The sequence below is a fragment of the Nomascus leucogenys genome, chromosome X (assembly GCF_006542625.1).
Source record: "Nomascus leucogenys isolate Asia chromosome X, Asia_NLE_v1, whole genome shotgun sequence".
Classification (NCBI taxonomy): domain Eukaryota; kingdom Metazoa; phylum Chordata; class Mammalia; order Primates; family Hylobatidae; genus Nomascus; species Nomascus leucogenys.
The window spans coordinates 20,335,368-20,356,256 of record NC_044406.1 but is presented as its reverse complement, the minus strand read 5'-3'; the positions used below and the strand labels follow the sequence as shown (position 1 = coordinate 20,356,256).

The 20,889-nt window shown below is 39.8% G+C and overlaps 2 protein-coding genes across 3 annotated transcripts in view; both read right to left on the bottom strand.

Annotated features, from left to right (window-relative positions):
* The window catches only part of MBTPS2 (membrane bound transcription factor peptidase, site 2), a 59,513-nt gene extending 39,422 nt beyond the window's left edge, over positions 1 to 20,091 (bottom strand). For both annotated transcript variants that reach the window (XM_030806530.1, XM_030806531.1), the window contains exons 1-5: positions 19,810 to 20,091; positions 16,282 to 16,430; positions 14,241 to 14,457; positions 7,995 to 8,098; positions 6,106 to 6,233 (exon numbers count right to left, since the gene is read on the bottom strand). In XM_030806530.1, the coding sequence (XP_030662390.1) occupies positions 6,106 to 6,233; positions 7,995 to 8,098; positions 14,241 to 14,457; positions 16,282 to 16,430; positions 19,810 to 19,884 (673 nt within the window). In that variant the 5' untranslated portion in view covers positions 19,885 to 20,091. The remainder of the gene's footprint in view (positions 1 to 6,105; positions 6,234 to 7,994; positions 8,099 to 14,240; positions 14,458 to 16,281; positions 16,431 to 19,809) is intronic.
* On the bottom strand, positions 1,279 to 4,106 carry YY2 (YY2 transcription factor). Its single transcript, XM_030806533.1, has one exon. It carries the CDS (start codon positions 3,491 to 3,493, stop codon positions 2,393 to 2,395), a length of 1,101 nt encoding a protein of 366 aa, XP_030662393.1. The 5' UTR covers positions 3,494 to 4,106; the 3' UTR covers positions 1,279 to 2,392.
* Positions 20,092 to 20,889: the final 798 nt, after the last annotated feature.

Genomic DNA, 20,889 nt, shown 5'->3' with positions numbered 1-20,889 from the left:
CCAGTGATCCTCCCATCTCAGCCTCCTCAGTAGCTAGGACCACAGGTGTGCACCCCACACTCAGCTAATTTTTGTATTTTTGGTAGAGACCGGGTTTTGCCATGTTGCCCAGGCTGATGTCCAACTCCTGAGCTCAAACGATCCACCCACCTTGGCCTCCCAAAGTGTTGAGATTACAGGCGTGAGCCCCTGCACCTGGCACTATTGGCATTTTAGCCAAATAATTATGTGTTTCGTGGGGCTGTCTGTGCATTGTAGGATGTTTAGTGGCATTTCTGATCTCCCTCCACCCACTAGATGCCAGTAGCACCCTCCCCTTTTTCTTTAGTTCTAGCTTCTGTATTGATATAGACAAACTACTTTTTTCCTTCTTTAGAAGAGATATTTTATTTTGCTTTTTCTATTACACAGGATGTACTTAAGTGTTAAAGTCAACATATACACAATATATTCTACAAGCAAGCACTACTTTAACTGAACAGGCAAAGAAATTACACTAAACAACAGCATCTGGTAGTATTTTGGGGAAAATAAAATGACTAAAATAGGTTTAAACTAGTACTATTAAATCACCTAATATCAATACTGCATGACCTAATACAGCTAAAATGCAAGATGTGTTAACATCCAAGAATACAACCAAGATTAAAACAAATAACACCTATATAACTTTTTTAAGCAGGAAAATACTTCACGTATGCATATAATTGTTCACTCTTTTAAAGTAAATCTTTCCCAAAGTTATCAACCTCCAGAAAAACCATACATAGACTTATTAAGCATATTCCTAAAAGTATAAACACGAACATTTTGAATTTTTTTACAATTTTTAAAAAAATTGTAAACAATAAATGAACTTCCTATTTCTAAGAATGTGAAAAGTCCCATTTTAAACACAGTTTGTAAGAACCGTCTCTTGATGTGAAGTCTACGAAGTCTATGGCTAATTTTTGTATTTTTAAGTAGCCGGGGGGTGGTTTCACCATGTTGGACAGGCTAGTCTTGGAACTCCTGACCGTAAGTGATCCACCTGCCTCAGCCTCTCACAGTGCTGGGATTACAGGCAGGAGCCCCGCGCCCAGCCCCCCTGCCCCTTTTTCTTTTTCTTCTTTTTTTTTGAGACAAGGTCTTACTCTGTCACCTAGGCTGGAGTGCAGTGGCTCAATCACGGCTCACCGCAGCCTCGACTTCCCCAGCTCCAGTGATCCTCCCATCTCAGCCTCCTCAGTAGCTAGGACCACAGGTGTGCGCCCCACACTCAGCTAATTTTTGTATTTTTGGTAGAGACCGGGTTTTGCCATGTTGCCCAGGCTGATGTTCAACTCCTGAGCTCAAGCGATCCACTCACCTCGGCCTCCCGAAGTGTTGAGATTACAGGCGTGAGCCCCTGCACCTGACACTATTGGCATTTTAGCCAAATAATTATGTGTTTCGTGGGGCTGTCTGTGCATTGTAGGATGTTTAGTGGCATTCCTGATCTCCCTCCACTCACCAGATGCCAGTAGCACACTCGCCCTTTTCTTTAGTTCTAACTTCTGTATTGATATAGGCAAACTACTTTTTTCCTTCTTTAGAAGAGGTATTTTACTTTTTCTATTACACAGGATGTACTTCTTAAGTGTTAAAGTCAACATATACACAATATATTCTACAAGCAAGCACTACTTTAACTGAACAGGCAAAGGAATTACACTAAACAGCATCTGGTAGTATTTTGGGGAAAATAAAATGACTAAAATAGGTTTAAACTAGTACTATTAAATCACCTAATATGAATACTACATGGCCTAATACAGCTAAAATGCAAGATGTGTTAACATCCAAGAATACAACCAAGATTAAAACAAATAACACCTATATAACTTTCTTAAGCAGGAAAATACTTCACGTATGCATATAATTGTTCACTCTTTTAAAGTAAATCTTTCCCAAAGTTATCAACCTCCAGAAAAACCATACATGGACTTATTAAGCATATTCCTAAAAGTATAAACATGAACATTTTGAATTTTTAACAAGTTTTTTAAAAACACTGTAAACAATAAATGAATTTCCTACTTCTAAGAATGTGAAAAGTCCCATTTTAAACAGTTTGTAAGAACCGTCTCTTGATGTGAAGTCTACGAATTTTTCTCCTGTTGGGACCAAACTTTACAAAAACAGTTACAGAACAAGCTATGGCATCTTAGCACTATTATCTTATGTCAAGGTTTACCTTTTTAAAAACGTTTAAATTGTATTTTTACTACTCTAACAAAACACGAACCTTAGATGTGCAGGATTCATTTTTTTAAAACTCTTAGAAACAACATACAAAGCTTTGAGAGGCATATTTATTCCCTACCGCAGTCCTGGAAGATAATTCCCAAGTCTGAGAGGGGTCTTCTCCTTTTCACGGGCTGTTTTTGTTCTTCACATGCGTTAATATGTGGGTTTTCAGGTTGGTTGACTGAGCGAACCTCCTGTTGCAAATATCGAAGGGGCACACGAAGGGCTTATCGCCGGTGTGGATGCGCAAGTGTGTGCGCAAATTGAAATCAAGGGAAAAGCGTTTCCCGCAGCCTTCGAATGTGCACTGAAAGGGCTTCTCGCCGGTGTGGACCAGCTGGTGTCGTTTCAGCTTTGAGCTCTCAAGAAAAGCTTTGCCACATTCTGCACATACGTGGACTCTGGGCCCGTGGATGTGGAGATGTTTTCTCATGGCGGAGTAATCCCTGAACATCTTTTCGCAGCCGCTATGAGAGCAAGGGACTGTTTTGGGAGGTTCTCCTTTGGACCTTTTGGGCTTCACTTTAGTAAATTCTGCCAGCTGTTTAGGATCTGAGAGATCAATGCCTGGTAACCCCTCAGGAGGAAGTTTCTTCCCTTTCAAGTACTCGGAATAATCAGGTGTGTTTTCAGCCTGGCCTTCACCCACTGCCCCTTGGTCATTGTTACCGTTAGGGGACCACATAGTCACGGAAAACTCACCCTCCAGCGTTTTGACCTGCACTTGCTTCTGCTCCCACTTCCTCGTGCCCTCGTTGGAGCTGCTGCCTGCCGGGTTGGCCTCAGTGCTGGTGGCACTCTTGCTGCTGGGCTTTTTGCTGCGGCTCTGGGTTGATGTTGATGCCGCCGAGGCCGACAGAGAGGCCAGGGTCAGCTGGAAGCGCTCGTCTTCAGTGCTATCCGGGATGGCCAACTGGTCCTCCAAGTCGTTGCCTAGCTGGTTGTCTGAGCCGCAATAGCCCACCACTTCCTCTTGTGTCTGCACCATAAGCATTTCCTGGTTGTGGTCGCCATAGGCCGTGTTCGTGAAGAGCGGCTGCACCACGATCAGAGGCGGATAGTTGTGGCCACCGTAGATCCAACTGCCATTGACATCCTCGTACTGGATGCTTTCCGTCGGAATGTCCTCCATAGGAAGGGGCTCCACATTGATGTCGTGGAGCTCCACAATATCTGCCGGGATATCCAGGTCTTGTGTGATGCAGAAATCTTCGTTGGAGGCCATGGCTGAGAGTTAGTTAGGTCAGCAGCAACTGGAAGACCGTGGGAAAAAGAACGCTGAGGGGAGTGAGGCGGGAGCTGCAGAGAAAGGGGCGAGCTGCAGAGAAAGGGGCGAGCTGCAGACAAAGGCGCGAGCTGCAGAGAACGGCGCGAGCTGCAGAGAAAGGCGCGAGTCTGAGGAATGCACGAGTCTGAGGAAGGCGCGAGCCTGAGGAAAGCACGAGCCGGAAGACGCAGGTGCTTCTGGGATAGCTAGACGCATGCGCCTAGGCAACTGACGCGTCTGTCGGCCCCAAAAGCACGTGCACGTGCCCACGTACACACGCACATGCCCACGTATTCACGTGCACCACCCTGCGGCCCCGCCCAGCTATTGTTTTTCGACCATTTCGTAAGCAGGCTCTTTACTGATTTTTTATGTATTTCATTTCAGTTGATTATCATGTCTTCCCCTCCTGTCCATCCCATGTAACAGTATCTGCCAAAAAAGCCTACTCGTTGTATGCTTTTTTTCTCTTATTTAATTGCACTAACACGACATTTAATATCAGTAATAGTTGATAGCAGAATGTCTTGTCCTTTAATAGGAATGCAAAGTGTTGTGCTATTATGATGTATGCAGCTATTCCTACTTTTACTAAGGATTTTTTTTTTTTTTTTGAGACGGAGTCTCGCTCTGTCGCCCAGGCTGGAGTGCAGTGGCACGCGATCTCGGCTCACTGCAACTACCGCCTCTTGGGTTCGAGCGATTCTCCTGCTTCAGCCTCCAGGGTAGCTGGGCTGGGCACAGTAATCCCACACCTGTAATCCCAGCACTTTGGGAGGCCGAGGCAGGAGGGTCACTTGAGGTCAGGAGTTCGAGACCAGCTTAGCCAACATGGCGAAACCTCGTCTCTACTAAAAATACAAAAATTAGCCAGGCATGGTGGCTCGTGCCTGTAATCCTAGCCACTCGGGAGGCTGAGGCAGGAGAATCGCTTCAACCTGGGAGGCAGAGGTTGCAGTGAGCCTAGATCATGCCACTGCACTCAGCCTGGGCAACACAGCGAGACTCTATCTCAAAAGAAAAAGAAAGGGCATTCTTTATCAACTTTCTTAATTTCTCCCATTGTAATTATTTGCCTATTTAGATTTTTTTAATTGCCTCGGGTTAATTTCAGCTATTTTTATTTTCTTATATTTATACAGGGTTTTGAAATTTTTTTTTTTTGTGGAGATGAGCAAACAACACTTATAATTGTTTTTATTTTCTGTTATCAATTGTCATTCCCCAATCTGATTGCTAATTGTCTTTAGATGCTTTTTCTCATTGTTCGACCTTTGATTATTTTAAGAGTTCTTGGATTTAGCAGATCTAGTTTTGTTTTTTCTAATTTATTATTTTCTGCCTATATCCTTACTAATTACGTCATCATTTCTTAATTATTTTACAGTTCTTTTCTCACTTAAGTTTAATACTCAACTAATCTATTTCAATTTGTAATTGCATAACTGCCTAAGGCAGTGCATTTTTCTTTTAGCAAAACTTTAAACATTATCTCAGTAAAATGATTTCATCATCATTCAAACCAAAAGGTTTGAATTAAATTGTTCCCATTTGCACGTTATGTTCTGCTCCTCATTTTACTTTCAATATTTTTGAGTGATTATTTAGACAGATTTATTTTGTACATCACATATTTGGGACATGTTTTAAATACAAACTAAGGGCATCTTTCTTTCTTTAGGTGAGCTTATTTCATTTATGTTTATTGACAAAATAAATGTGTTTTGGTCTTAAATTCATGACCATGGTTTATCTTTTGATATAGGGTATGTTTTCTTTGGTCTGTGTTTCATGCTTTCACTGTGATAACTTGAAAAGTTTATGTGTGTTTTTAGATCTTGTAGTGTTTACATTTATAATCTTAAGTGATATACTCAAGCCTCTATTTCTTGATTATCAAGTTCAGGCAGATGTCCTCTCCACTATGAAGTTGAGGAAATTAGTATTTATATTTCCCATTTTTGTTTTTCCCACCTTCAAGTTTTTTTTTTTGTTGTCATTGTTAGTTTGAGAATTCTCAGTCCACACTTGCTTAGCCTCAGTTATTCCATTAAAAGTGATGCAGGGTTGTGATGGATTTGTCTTATGTCAGTTTCACTCAGCTGGAACTCTGGTTCCATCTCCAAGGGATTCTCTTTCTCTGACTGAACTCTGACAGTGCTAGAGTTCACTACTCATCCTTTCATAACCCTTTTTTTCCATTCCTGGATACTTTTGATTTATCTCTTAGTCAATTCTTCGTATTCTCCCTTGATGTGATGCAAATTTCATTCTATTTCAGCTGAGTTGACATTCTTCATAGTTTGTGATTTCATGTTGCGGACAAAACAAAGTTTTCCTCTGTTTTTAAATTTTTAAAAATTAATTTATGTTGTTTTTAGTTGGTTTTAAGGAAGCATCTGGAATGTAAATTATTTTACTCCTCTACTTTTGAAGGGGTCTTATAAACTGAAGTTATTAACCAAAAGATAAGATATTGTCATTTGTGATATATTTTCCAAAAAGCACTAACCATAGAAAATCAAAACCAAAACCACAGATGAATATTAAAACAAAATTAAGTCTGTTACCTGCACAAAATATCCTTAGCTGCTGGACTGGTGATATAAGTTGCAAATGAGTGGTGAACAGATCAACAAATGCTCCAGGATAAATAATGAAGAGAAAAATCCCAAAGCCATTAAATCGAACTTGTTCCCTAAGAAATCACATAAGAAAAAGGAGTTTATTAATACTATTATATTTATCAAATTAATAGTGTACATAATCTTAAAACTTTTCACTGTAATTTGAATTCTTGCTTAAAAAACAAAGTCTCTCTGAACAGCCAAAAAATTCTATCTATACTATATATAATCTTAATTTTATAATAATGTACAGATTTGGTTATCTGTGAAATTGAATTTTGTAAAATAGGGCATACTGAAATAGACATAACTTCAAAATTTTTAGAAACCAATGTGTTGAGCAAATAATTGAAGTTAGTCACATATATACAGAAATGGCGTTTATGAGAAACTAAATGAAAAACATTTTTATGGTTTACTCTGAACTATTTTCAGAGAAGGACACAGGAGACTATATAATTCAAGTAAATTACCTAATAACTTGTATTTGTCTTAGCAATTATAAATAATGGTGGAGATTTATCTAGGTGTATTCCTATCAAGCTAACGTTAAATAAGTATGTTTAAACATGCATAATGCTCAGATTGTCCTTAAGAGAACAAGTTTTTTCAGCAGGTATTGATCTCCATATTAAAAAAAAAAAGAGAACCATTTTTTATCACTTCATTTTCCAAAAATTAATATTTAAGTCTCATAAAACCAAACAGCCCCCCTAGAAAAAAAAATCACCTAAATATATTGTGCTATTGCTTAATACTAAATATATAAGACAACTGTACAGTTCATTTTTTTTCTTGGCAGTTGGGATTTAAAAAAAATTACCCAAGTTATTTTTACAAACATACTGTAAATTGTTAAGCTGTTATTAACGATGTGTCTATAGGTAAAATCCTAAAGGCTGCAAAGCATTGAAGGAGATTTAAAAAGAAAAAAAAACCCAGCAGCCACCACTTTAAGCCACTATTGTGCACATCTGTGTAACAGTATATGCTCTGTCAAGATGAGGATTTATTGACAATAAATAGACTCTTGTTCATAAACAACTGGAAAGTAATAAGAAGTGATTACATCTTCTCTGCCAAAACAGAGGTTTTTTAACCTTTTCTCTGGTCCACACACCGAAAGGATAAAGCACATTCCTATTAGCATGCTTGCTAATTACGGCCGTAATTATCAATGGAGGTTGCAGGGGAGTTATGACGTGGCCCTCTCCCCATCACGATTTTATATGTGTTATAGGCTTCTAAATGCTTAGGTATAGTTACAATGATACATTTGGGAAGCCAAGACCAGGAACAGGGAGTGATACTCAAAGCTAGTCCCAGGTCTCTTCTTATCTTCCACTTGGGTTTCTAGATAGACTATGATGTTCGTTAAACCCAGTGCTTTCAGTTTTCTTGCTCTAGCCAGCAGAGGACATAAGCAGAAGCAGGAAATTATTTCAGCTGATAAGTCAAATAAAGTTCTAAGGTGAGTGGGTTTTGAGTACAGTGGTTATCATTCTGACTCAATGATGAATAGAAAGATTGGCTTTCAGGACTTGGTAAAAAACTTTGAGGCATCATGAGGATAACAACACTGGAAAAGGCAAAGGATAGAAAGACCCTGATTACAGATATGCCCATGGTTAACGGAGCATAGTCATCAACATATTAATCTTCTCTATAAAAAAAGAAGCTTCCTCAAAGTAACAAATGATGGCTATGCACTAGGCAATAGCCGCAGAAAGAAAAATGGTGAAGTATCAAATGTAGCAGATTTTAGTAATAAATTCTCCTAAATGAAAAGTTTTTTTTGCATGTGGTACAAAGAAAAAGGTAAATATCATTACCTAATAGCTGCTATCCCATGTCCAATTTCATGTACAACACCACTAATGAGAACTGCCGCGAAGAAATAGGTCAGTTGATTGACGGGTAAATTTATACCAGGAACCTGTTCATAGACACAATATGGCAGCAATTATCAGTGGGGGTGCAGGGGAGTCCCACTTGGGCACTAAGATACATGATGTTCATTCTGTATTAAACCTTCAAGCTGAATGTTCTGCAAACTAAAAGTAATATGACAATGGTTCACTTCTCCATTTCTATCATAATAAAAAGCAAAAACACTATTTCATTTTTCGAACTAGCCAGTTTCTCTGGAACAAGCACACCACCAATCTGAAGAGAATGAGAAACACCAGGTTAAACAGTTGAAACGTTAGCTTCCTGGAGTCTTCGCCATGGGAAAGAATGAGGGAGCCCAGCAAAGTGCCAAGGAATGCAGGATGACAGTGAAGCAGGCAGCAGCTGACCCAACCTCAAGGGCTGGATGCCTGATTTGGGAATCCTTGTTAAAATTCCTAGACCTTCCTCTGAATTGTTATTGCAAGGTTCCAAGTACTTGTGTTGATTAATATAGGAACTCCATATTATTAATCAGCAAGTTTCATTTTAATATCCTCAAGTTATAGGTGAGTTGGTAATGAAAGCTGGTCTAATAGGGATCCTGATCAGTGTGGGAGCACCATACCCTTCTATTCCATCAGTTGGTCTACTATGTTGGTCAGAAAAATAGTGTGAAAGAGATACACAAATACATTAAAATTGAAATTTAATGTCGAAATTAAGGCATTTGGAACATACAGACATGTTACAAACATATGAAGCAGGAGTTGTCTTACAATCATGTGCTCCTAAAATGTGCAGGTATATATTATTGCATACACAAGGGAAGATAAGAGCTGCACAGCAAATTTTTTTAGCTAGCAAAGATATATTCTCATAAGATAAGTAATCACTCCCAAGTTATGTCATCTGTTAAAGAGAGACAATAAATTAGGCTAAGTGGGACACACCAGGCTCAGGAATACCATTTACGTACTGAGAATCTATTTCTTACAGTCCAGGAGTTGGGACTAAAAGGTACCCTTCTGGAGGAAATTTCTGCTTTCCTTTATAATTATTATATTAATTATAAAAAATATGTTTAAAGCAAGAAAACTGGAAAATTCAAAGCAAAACAGAAGCCTAAAATTCTGCTCCCCAAACATACATACACATACAAAACCATTCTGAACCATTCTGATGTATGTCCTTCTAGTCTTTTCCTGTACACATAATTTTAAAAACTATACTTTTATTATAAATCTGGTTTTGAAATTTGCCCCTTCACTTAACAGTATCACAGACATCTTCCCATGAGTGTTTTCTATTTCAATATGATTTTTAATAGCTACGCTGTGTTCTATGGAATAAACTGTTGGGCATTTAATTAAGTTTCTGCTCTTATAAATAATGTGATAAAGATATTTGGACACACACACCTAAATATTTTGGAGGAAGAAATTCTTAGATGAGCATACTTGCTAAGGGATTGGGCTCTTGAGACATATTATGGGTTTGAGGTCCTGTCTCTCTTTTTTTTTTTTTGAGACGGAGTCTCGCTCTGTCGCCCAGGCTGGAGTGCAGTAGCGCGATCTCGGCTCACTGCAAGCTCCGCCTCCTGGGTTCACGCCGTTCTCCTGCCTCAGCCTCTCCGAGTAGCTGGGACTACAGGCGCCCGCCACCACGCCCGGCTAAATTTTTTTTTGTATTTTTAGTAGAGACGGGGTTTCACCGTGGTCCCAATCTCCTGACCTCGTGATCCGCCCGCTCGGCCTCCCAACGTGCTGGGATTATAAGCGTGAGCCACCGCGCCCGGCCGGTCCTGTCTCTATCTCTTAACTAGCTAAATGACCTTGGGAAAGTTGGCATTATTCCTCCAACATTCCTATTTTCTCATCATTAAAATGGAAATAACCACATTTGCACGAAAGGGTAATTTTGAAGATTACATGGGCAAATCTTTGTCCAATGTTTAATGTTATGCCTCACAGAGAGGGTAGTAAATGCTATTATTACACAAAATTTAAAAGATTTTGATACATGTCATCAAATTATACTCTAAAAGCAGACCCTTCCATAACCTTGGGCAAGCTAATTTTATTCAAATCTGCAATGTGATTACATTTCTTTGACCATTTGTAAAGCTGAACTTTCCCTGTACTTTTGACCATTTTTTGGTCCTTCTGCGAGTTGCCTACTGATAACCTGGCTTGTTTTCTCCTAAAGTATTCAACTTTTTCTTACTGATCCGTAAGATCACTTCAGATATCAGCATTGGTCCTTTGTAATACATGACATAAATGTATTCCACAGTTTGTTTGCCTTTTAATTTTACTTTGTTTTTAGTTTTTCATATGTAAAATTTAGGTAGTCAAATCTATTAGTATTCATGGTTTCCTACAACACCAAGAGTGAACCCTAATGTAAACTACGGGTGGTAATGACATATTCACGTCGGTTCATCATTGTAAGGGGGAAATCTGTGTACCTTCTTAATTTTGCTGTGAATCTAGAACTGCTCTAATAAAGTGTTTAAAAAATAAAAAATAAAGGTGTTACTGTTACATAAAAAATATTCATGGTTTCTACTATTCGCTCTATGTCTTCCTCATTCTGTGCTCATAAAAATGATAACCTGGGTCTTTTCTTTCAAGGCCTTTTATGGTTTCAAGTTTTAATTTTAATTCAACTGGAATTTATTTTTATGGACACAGAGAAATCTCATCTAAAAAGCTTCCTTTAGTAACTAAAGATTCAAACAATGCTGCTTGAATCATTTTCTAAATTCCATTAATTCCAAGTGTCCTTTCTCTAGTTATGAAACTAGTTATAATCATTTTTATTGTTGTTATTGTCTTATTTTATTTTATTTATATATTTTTTTGAGACGAGTCTCGCTGTGTCACCCAGGCTGGAGTGCAGTGGCGCGATCTCGGCTCACTGCAAGCTCCGCCTCCTGGGTTCATGCCATTCTCCTGCTTCAGCCTCCAGAGTAGCTGGGACTACATGCGTCTGCCACCACGCCTGGCTAATTTTTATTTATTTATTTTTTTGTATTTTTAGTAGAGACGGGGTTTCACCATGTTAGCCAGGATGGTCTCAATCTCCTGACCTCGTGATCCGCCCACCTTGGCCACCCAAAGTGCTGGGATTTCACTCTTGTTGCCCAGGCTGGAGTGCAATGGTATGATCTTGGCTCACTGCAACCTCCGCCTCCCAGGTTCAAGCAGTTCTCCTGCCTCAGCCTCCCAAATAGCTGGGACTACAGGCACACGCCACTATACCCAGCTAATTTTGTATTTTTAGTAGGGACGGGGTTTCACCATGTTGCCCAGGCTGGTATTGAACTCCTGACCTCAGGTGATCCACCCACCTCGGCCTCCCAAAGTGCTGGGACTACAGGCGTGAGCCACCGTGCCTGGCCAAAACTAGTTATAATCATTTTTAATGTGTGCATAATATCTAATTGAATGACAATCCAATCATTTAACCATTCCTCAATTAGATATTTTGGTTGCTTTTAATTCTTCATAATAATAAATAATGTTAGGCTAAAGAGCTTAATGAATACTATTTTTTCTGTATTTGAAAGTGTTTCCTTAAGCTAGAGTCCCAGATGTGGAGGTAAAGAGTCAAAGGAAATGGATATGTTTATAATGTTCATTATCTGAAATTCTCTTTACTTGGACCCTATTGAGCAACTTTTTTCAAGAACTTCTATGTCCCTTTTTATATACCTGCTCCATTCCTAAGTTGTCAGACATCTTTCCAGTATTATACTTTTCTCTGACCCCTCTCTAAATTTACATACTTAAGACTGTCATACATACCCTCTATATCACAAAATATCCTGCTTACCTTACCTTTATTTCAAATAAATCAGTAAGCTTGGTCCAATAGGATATTTCTTCCTTTTCTTTATTATTTTCTGCATGTACTAGTGAGTGAGATAAAGTAAGAATTTGAATGTGTGATAATACCAACAGATGGTAGGTCTTATTTGCTGGCAACAGTACACGATTGCCCATCTGTCTCTGCCATGATTCACACAGGGTATCAGATGTACCAGAATACTGAATACAGAATACTTTCAACAACACAGAGTGTCATGGTTTGGAGAATTAATACTGAACAAGGCTGTCGGGAATTATAAACAGAAAGTATGTTACTTAAGCTACAAGAGCTCATGTCAAAGTCAGGATTCATAACGTTCTTAAACTTATACATGAATATGCATGGTGGGCTCCAGAGGGCAGCTGACTTCTTAATGGTTCCAAAGCACGGATCTCCTAATAGAGCTGACATTTTTGTGAGCACTATGAATAAACTGAGTGGCAAAGAGAAGAAATAATTTCTTCTCTAAACAACGTTTTGCCATTCTAATTCTAGCAGGCAGATAAGCCAATGATCATATTTTCTGCAACTGGCTTCTTTCTCTCTTACCTCTTTCTTGGTGAACAAGAACCAGTCGTGTAACCTGAGAGTCATCCTAAACTTTTCCTTCTCCCTCCAGCCTCACATTCAATTAATCACCAAGGTCTGAGAATTCCACTCCAAAAGGTTACTTGAATCCATCCCCTTCATTCTCCTTGCCACTAATTTTATATCTTTATCACTTCTAAAATAAATTACTGCTCTTAAATGATCTCCGCATCTTCAGTCTAATGACTTTGGTCCATTTTGTACAGACTTGCTACCTACAGGTAAAATATAAACTTCATAACCTAGACCCTACCTGTATGGAGATACAGGTAGGGTCTAGGTTATGAAGTTTATATTCCCACCTTATATCCTGTTCTCTTGCCTCCAGTCCCATCTATCCTCCCACCATATACCTAGAGGTATAAAACTGTAAGTAAAATTACTTATAGTTCCTTGAAGAATTATTTGTCTCTCTTAAAAGTGGAGCATAGGCCGAGTGCAGTGGCTCATGCCTGTAATCCCAGCCCTTTGGGAGGCCAAGGTGGGTGGATCACCTGAGGTCAGGAGTTCAAGACCAGCCTGATCAACATGGAGAAACCCCGACTCTACTAAAAGTACAAAATTAGCCAGGCATGGTGGTGCATGCTTGTAATCCCAGCTACTCGGGAGACTGAGGCAGGAGAATCGCTTGAACCCAGGAGGCAGAGGTTGTGGTGAGCTGAGATTGCACCATTGTACTCCAGCCTGGGCAGCAAGAGCAAAACTCTGTCTCAAATAATAATAATAATGATAATAAAATAAAAAAAATAGAGCATAATGTCTATAGGCTGTAAGATCAGTGATGATGGATCTACTAGTTATGAGCTGTGACCACAGGCAAGTGACTTAACGTGTCTGTGCCTTGATTTTCTCATCTGTAAGGCAGGGAATGTTTGCTGAAGAAATAAATAATTTCTTCTGAGGCCTCACCTGGTAAATCTTTTTAATCTCTAAGAAAGAGCTATGGCTATAGGAGAGATTATTGTTCTCTACAAATGACTTCTAAATCTTCCCAGTGACCCAGCCTTGTAGAGAACACAAAGAGACAAGAAAAAAAAAAACCCAATCTGTTACTAATCCTTAGTCTACTCCATTAATAAGAACATGATTAAAAACAACATCCATGACTCATGGAAATGGGAACTATAAATGTAAAAATGTGAAATAAAAGTGAGCCAATGTAAAGCCCCCCTCCAAACTTTGGAGACATAAAATGATAAGGTATAGGTCTACACATGAGTTTTAAAGGAGTACAACTCAGCACATTATTCTTCACATTAAGAAATCACAGTGACCATTCAGAAAGGTCTCATATCTTTAATTAAAAGGATATTATTGGTTAGGCTCTGAAGGCCATGAAAAGGAAAGGGAAACACTTTGCATATAATTAGAATGCAATTTACTTTTACATTATAGAGATCTTAAATTAGCATGCTTATTCTTTGAAAGTAACAATCATTTAACATCTTAAAAAGACAGTCAATTACGTATCTGTGTAATTGCTGACAGTCTTAATGATGGTTCATTTGTTCTCTGTTACCATTAATATTACAACTACTACCAAATATTTCAACAATTCCTTGCTGTATTCTTATTAATTTTTTTGTGTAAGCAGGTAATTTGAAAATTATGAGACTTTTAATTTATTTTCATATTTATATTATGGATAGGAGTTACACTAGATCAGAAGTGGTATCTTGCATCTCTATTTCGATAGTTATTTAAAGCAAAAAGACGATACTTACCACAACTTGTAACACCTGTTCATTGTGAAGCGAGGAGGAGGAAGAGGAAGAAGATGAAGAGGAAGAGGAAGAAGAGGAGGAAGAGGAAGAAGAGGAGGAAGAATAAGAAGAGGGAGAGTCAGCCATCATTTGTGCCAAAGTCTGCATCAGCGTTTTTCCAAGGAGAAAAAATGAGCTAAACATGGCAATTACGCCAAACACCATTCCAAAATTGAACCTGTCAAAAGGAAAAAAAATCATGTTAATTTACGATTTCTCTCAATTCATGGACTAGCAAATTCACTGAGCAGCCACATTTCATAGCTTTAAAATAATGGCTAAAAAATTTCAGTAACTCTGCTTCTTTTTCCTACATGAACTTCAAATATTTGACTGAAGCATGAGCACTAGTTTAAGCAGTTTTATAATTTATAATTCTCTGATAACTGAAGAATCTGAATATCATTCCCAATAAAAAAGTTTGTTTCCTCTCATGCACTTGCTCATTTACATAACATTGTTTTGATCTTGTTCTTATATCGTTATGAAAGCCTTTTTGACGTTATAGACATCCATCCTTTTTCATCTACCTCTTCTATTGTCTGCATTGTATTTCAGCTTTACTTTGTGATAAAATGAGCTTAAATATCAACATGGTATAATTTAATAATAGTTTCTTTTTTCTATTGTTTTAATTATTAGAAGCTACCATTGTATAGTGGAGATAATCTGCCATGTTTTCTAACTTTGATAAGTTGTGCTTTTCAAGGAACTTGTTTATTTCATTAAAACTGTCAAATTTATAGGCATAGAATTTTCTTAATAGTCTTACTACGTTTTTAATGTCTATAGAATCTGTAGTAATGTCCTCTTTTCAATTCCAATTTTTGTTTTTGAGACAGGGTCTCACTCTGTCACCCAAGTTGGAGTGCAGTGGCACGGTCACAGCTCACTGCAGCCTTGACCTCCCAGGGCTCAGGTGATCCTCCCAACTCAGCCTCCCAGCAGTTGGGACTACAGACCCATACCACCACGCCTGGCTAAGTTTTATATTTTTTGTAGAGGTGGGGTTTTGCCATGTTACCCAGGCTGGTCTCGAACTCCTGGGCTGAAGCAATCCGCCCATCTTGGCCTCCTAAAGTGCTGGGATTACAGGCATGGGCCACTGTGCCTGGCCTCAATTCTCATTTTTAATTACTTATCTTTCTTTTTTCTTCATCAGTCATGGTAGGGGTTTATCAATTAATATTTTCTATTTATTTATTTATTTGAGACAGGGTCTTGCTGTGTCACACAGGCTGCAGTGCAGTGGTGTGATCTTGACTCTCTGCAACCTCCGCCTCCCAAGTTCAAGCGATTCTTGTGCCTTAGCCTCCCGAGTAGCTGGGACCACGTGCGCCACCATGCCCGGCTAATTTTTGTATTTTTAGTAGAGACAGGGTTTCACCATGTTGGCCAGGCTGGTCTCGAACTCCTGGCCTCAAGCAATCCACCTGCCTCAGCCTCCCAAAGTGCTGGGATTACAGGTGTGAACCACTGCACCCGGCCCAATTAATATTTTCAAAGAACCAACTTTTGGCTTTGCTGATTTTCTCTATTGTATATTTTCTATTTCACTGATTTCTGTTCTTATCTTTATTATATCCTTCTTTCCACTTTGTATGCTTTGATCTGCTATTGCATTTTCTGCTAACTCTGATGATCTGATTGTTTACATTTAGCTCTAATCCATTTGGGGCTAAATTTTTAACAAAAAGAAATTTAGACCATGCCAGCCCTGACCCTCACATTCTCTCATCTACAGAACCTGCCAGTATCTTGGGTGTCCCAGAGATCATTGTAAAGCCCCTAACCATAAATTGCCATAAATGCCTTGATTTTTAATGTATGCAAGCCACAATGATACAATCGCATAAGGTTATATAAAACCAGAAAGTTTTAATATTGTCAATATTTTAAAACTCAGAAAACTGCAAAGTAATGGAAATAGTTAATTTAACAAGCTGTCTGTCGTGATCACTTAATGATTAACTTAAACCAAACAAAAGAAGATGAAGAATACCATTGGTAAAGCATCCTTGCTTTCCGCCGTCCCCAACTGTAAAAGGCACGATTGAAAACAGCAGTTTGCCATCTTATGTGGAAAGGGGAGATGCTCAATCCATTGTTTTCCAGCCAGTCTTCATAAGAATGTTTAAAATAGACAGATGACTAAGAGAGAAAGAAAAGTTCTACATCACTCAATTTTGAAGAACAACTTATAATGTGTAAGAAAATAACACAAAGTATTTTCTAGAGGAAATCAAGATGCTGACTTCCCAAATGTTTATAATCTTAAAGCTTTATGTTTGTTCTTCATAATATTAAAGGTCACAGACCTAACTGGTCTACTGAGATTAGGGTCTGGTAAACTATGGGCCACAGGCCAAATCCGAACTACAGACTGTTTTCACACAACTTGTGAGCTAAGAATAGTTTTCACATTTTTAAGGGATTATAAAAAGACAATAAAAACCAAAAATATGCGACAGAGACCCTCTGTGTGGCCCAAAAAGCCTAAAATACTTACTACCAAGCACTTTACAAAAAGTTTGCTGACCCCTGCTTAGAACAGTGTTGTCCAGTAGAAATATGATGTGAGCCACAAATGTAAGCCACATATAACTTTAAATTTTCTAACAGCCAAATTTTAAATATTAATTTTCATATACTTTTACCCCAAAATATCCAAGATATTTCAACATGTAATCAACATACGCTATCGTTGAGATACTTTACTTTTTGGGGGGTATTAATTCGTTGAATTTCAACATCAACTTTATACTTACAGCACATCTCAGTTTGGACTAGCTCTGATTAAAGGCTCAATAACCACATGTGGCTAATAGCTGCCATATTGGACAGCACTGGTCCAGAAGCCTTGTGTTATAATTTAAAAAACAACAACAAACAAACAAACAAACAAACAAAACCCTACCAATCCAAGAGAAGGGACAGTTGCGATCAGTGTTTGCTTTCTTCTTCTGAGCAACAACCCTAAGAAGTTAGGCCAACCTCGATCATGTAAAAAGTAAAAAACTTATCTAAAGCCATCTTGGGCTCAATAATGTCCCTTAAATTCTCTGGGATTGTGGGGATAGGGGCTTATACACAGCCCCAACAAGAGTTTTACCTTAGGGAAGTTTGAAGTCCTTGACTAATATAGGATTTTGGATGACATAAGGCTGTGTTATTTACCTGACACAGTTATAGTAAGTACAGTAAGTATTGTCATATTCATGCCCACCCATGTGAGAAACTTATCTGTCCAAGAAGGAAATCTTAGCCCTATCATAGTCTTAAAAAATGACCATAGTCTGAATATAGGTAGCTGTTTGCTTTGGATCTGTAGTGTTATCTGCTCTCAGTCTTCAGGTAGTTAAATTTTAAGTCTACTTGTTTTCCAAGACTTGGAAAAGGAGTGACACACTTCTCCAACAGATGTCTATGCAGAAATCCTAGAAAAGCCCAGGGTGGATCAGCAGACCAAGCTGGAAGCAGAGAAACTAAAGGTGCAGGCTCCTAAAAGTTGAGGTCTCTCCATTTCCCAGCCAGATACTCTGAGTGGGCATTAGGTCTTTTGCTCGGAGGATGGTGCACTCTTAAGGAGCTAGGGGTTGTTACTGAAACCAGTGACATCTTGGTCACCTCACACACTTGTGACTAGGGACTGTAAAAGTTCATTTTTAGATTTTTTTTCACATATGCAACATGAAGAAATCATGTGGCTGTGTGTGTCTTACTATGTTGCCCAGGCTGGCCTGGAACTCCTGGCCTCAAGCGATCCTCCCGCCTCTTCCTCCCAAGTAGCTGGGACTACAGGCTGCACCACCATGCCTGGCTCATGTGGCTTTTTCAAACAACAAAATCATTGTGGCCTGTATTGCTTATGACATGTGAACCACTATGCCAAGTACTTTAAATCAGTGCTTTTTCTTTTGAGACAGGGTCTTGCTCTGTCACGCAGGCCAAAGTGCAGTGGCACGATCTTGGTTCATTGTAACCTCTGACTCTCAGACTCAAGCGATCCTCCTACCTCAGCCTCCAGAGTAGCTGGGACTACAGGCATGCGCCACCATGGTTGGCTAACTTTTAAATTTTTTGTAGAGATAAAGTCTCACTATATTGCCCAGGCTGGTCTCAAACTCCTGGACTCAGGCAGTCCTCCCACCTCAGCCTCCCCCAAAGTGCTGGGATTACAGGTGTGAGCCACTGTGAACCGCCACATCAGTGCTTTTCAAACACAAACAGGTGCAGAGGAATCATCTGGGATCTTGCTAAGATGCAGATTCTGATTCCCTAGGTCAGGTGTGAGGCCTGGGATTCTGCATTTCTAACAAGCTCCCAAATGATGCAAGTGCTACTGGTCCTTGAACCTCAAGTTGAAGAGCGAGACTTTATGTGGATACACTAATGTAATTCTCTCTATAATCTTAGGAGATCCTTACTATTATCTCTATTTAAAGATGAGAAACCAAGGCACAGATAGCAATTTTCCCAAGGTCACATTGGCTAGAAGCCCAGCCCTGGATCTAAGGACTACGCTATATAACCTCCTGCACTTTACAAGTTTAAATGATAGAAGGAAAAGTCTCATTTCATTTTATTGTTAAAGCTAAAACATGCAATACTATGGTTTTCTATTTTAAATGGTATTCATAACATGAAGATTTTGCTATTCATAACTGGAATTTTCATTAAACATTTGAGAATTTATATGATCTTATTCCACATATATAGTTACTCTTCCCCATCCCCTACCCCCCAATACTCAATTCCAAAAGCTTGCCTGAAGCATGTGGTCACACGACTCTTCCTGATTTTTTGCTACCCTTCTCAAATAACTGGAAAATGGACCGTGCACCCAGGGTATCTGGTTAGTGTGAAGAAGTGGGGTGTAGGGTGTAAATCAGAATTCAAGTAGTCAGAAACTGGTTATGTAAATCCTTGCTATTTGAGTGTGCTACTTTGAAGTACACTCTGTGATCTGGCAGCATCAGTAGCACTTGGGAACTGGTTAGAAATGCAGAATTTTAGGCCTTGCCGCAGACCTGCTGAATCGGAATCAGCATTTTGACCGCAAACCAGATGATCATATGCATTTAAAAATTTGAGACTACTGATTTAAATGACGACTTGATTTAGATTCATTCCAATATCTGAGTCTCTAGAGCATCTTGACCTTAAAAACAATAAGGGAAAGCACTGTCTTTACTAAGCAGACGTTTTCTTTTCCTCCCTGCTGCACTGCAGCTACTGGGTCTGGCAGGGCCCCGGCCCTCCCGATCCCACCACTGGCGCCTCCCGGGCAGGACCCGAAGGCTGAAGGGCCTGCACTGCCCCGCACTGCGACAGTGGCAGCCGCGCAGGCCGCCACACCCCTCCCGCGGCCGGCAATGTTTTATTTACTCCACCGGGCCGATCCACCACGCGGACTGTCGCACGTGGGCACCGTCCAGCCCGGGAGGCGCCAGGCAGGGGAAGAGAAAACACGGCCTTGCGCTCCGGCCATGGGCACCGCGGGCTTGGACCTTAGGCCCAAGGCCCTCACCTTCAGCACCAAGTCGGTCAGGTAGACGACAGTCCAGCCACCCACCACCACCACCACCAGCGACACCGGAATCATGGCGGCGGCGGCGGCAGAGGAGGGAAGGCGAGCCCCGGCGTCCTCCTCCCTGCACCGCCAACGGCTGACCGCGCGCGCCTTACAGCCCCAGCATCCGCTCAGGAACCAAGCTACCGCCGGCTCCTTCCTTGCGGTGGCACGGTTTCCCACCGGACTCTTCCAGTGAGGACATACGGGCGGGGGGGGGGGGGGTTGCTAGTACCGGAAATGGCACGGGGGCTTATTTTTGCGGGCGCTCGGGCGCTGCCGTCCTGGCAGTAGATCGAACTCGGCGTCTAGTCTTGTAGCAATTTCTTAGGCTTTGGCCCTCCCTGCTGTCTACTCTCCATTCTCCTCAGTTCTGGTCAGGGGTTTGCTGTTTCTTTTAACTCATGAGGATTTGGGGTCGTCTGAAGTAATCGTCTCTCCCTCCCCGACCCTGTCATAGATATCCAGATTTAATTATGTTTATCCTTTTTACTGAAGTGTAAATTTACATGTAATGAAATCATACATACACAGCTCAATTGTCCATTTCTGTGAGTTTTGATAAATATATATATATATATATATCCATGTACCCTAATCAAAATAGAGAAAATTTCCCTCTCAGGAATTTCCTTCTTGTGTCCCTTCCTAGTCAATAGCCCTTCCCCCTGTTCTGATTATTTTTAACTTTATGTAAATAGAATGCAATAAGTACTCTTTGTGTCTGGCTTGTATCGTTCAACATGCTTTTTGAAATTTATCCATGTTGATTAAATTAGGCTCTTTTTTCAACCTTTTATAATATTTGAGATGGTGCTATGGTTAAAAATCAGAACTCTGAACACCTACACATTTTAATGTTGATGTATACCTGATTATATATTGAACTAGAGCAGCAGCTCTCAACCTTACCTGCACTTTAGGATCACCAAAGTCTTTTAAAATTCCCGATGCCCGTTCTGTATCCTCGACCAATTAAATCAGATGCTCAGTGGGACCCAAGCATTTATACTTTTTAAGCTCCTCAAGTCATTGCAC

Coding starts and splice junctions, on each gene's coding strand:
- YY2 (XM_030806533.1), bottom strand. CDS start 3,493: ATGGCCTCCAACGAAGATTTCTGCATCACACAAGACCTGGATATCCCG.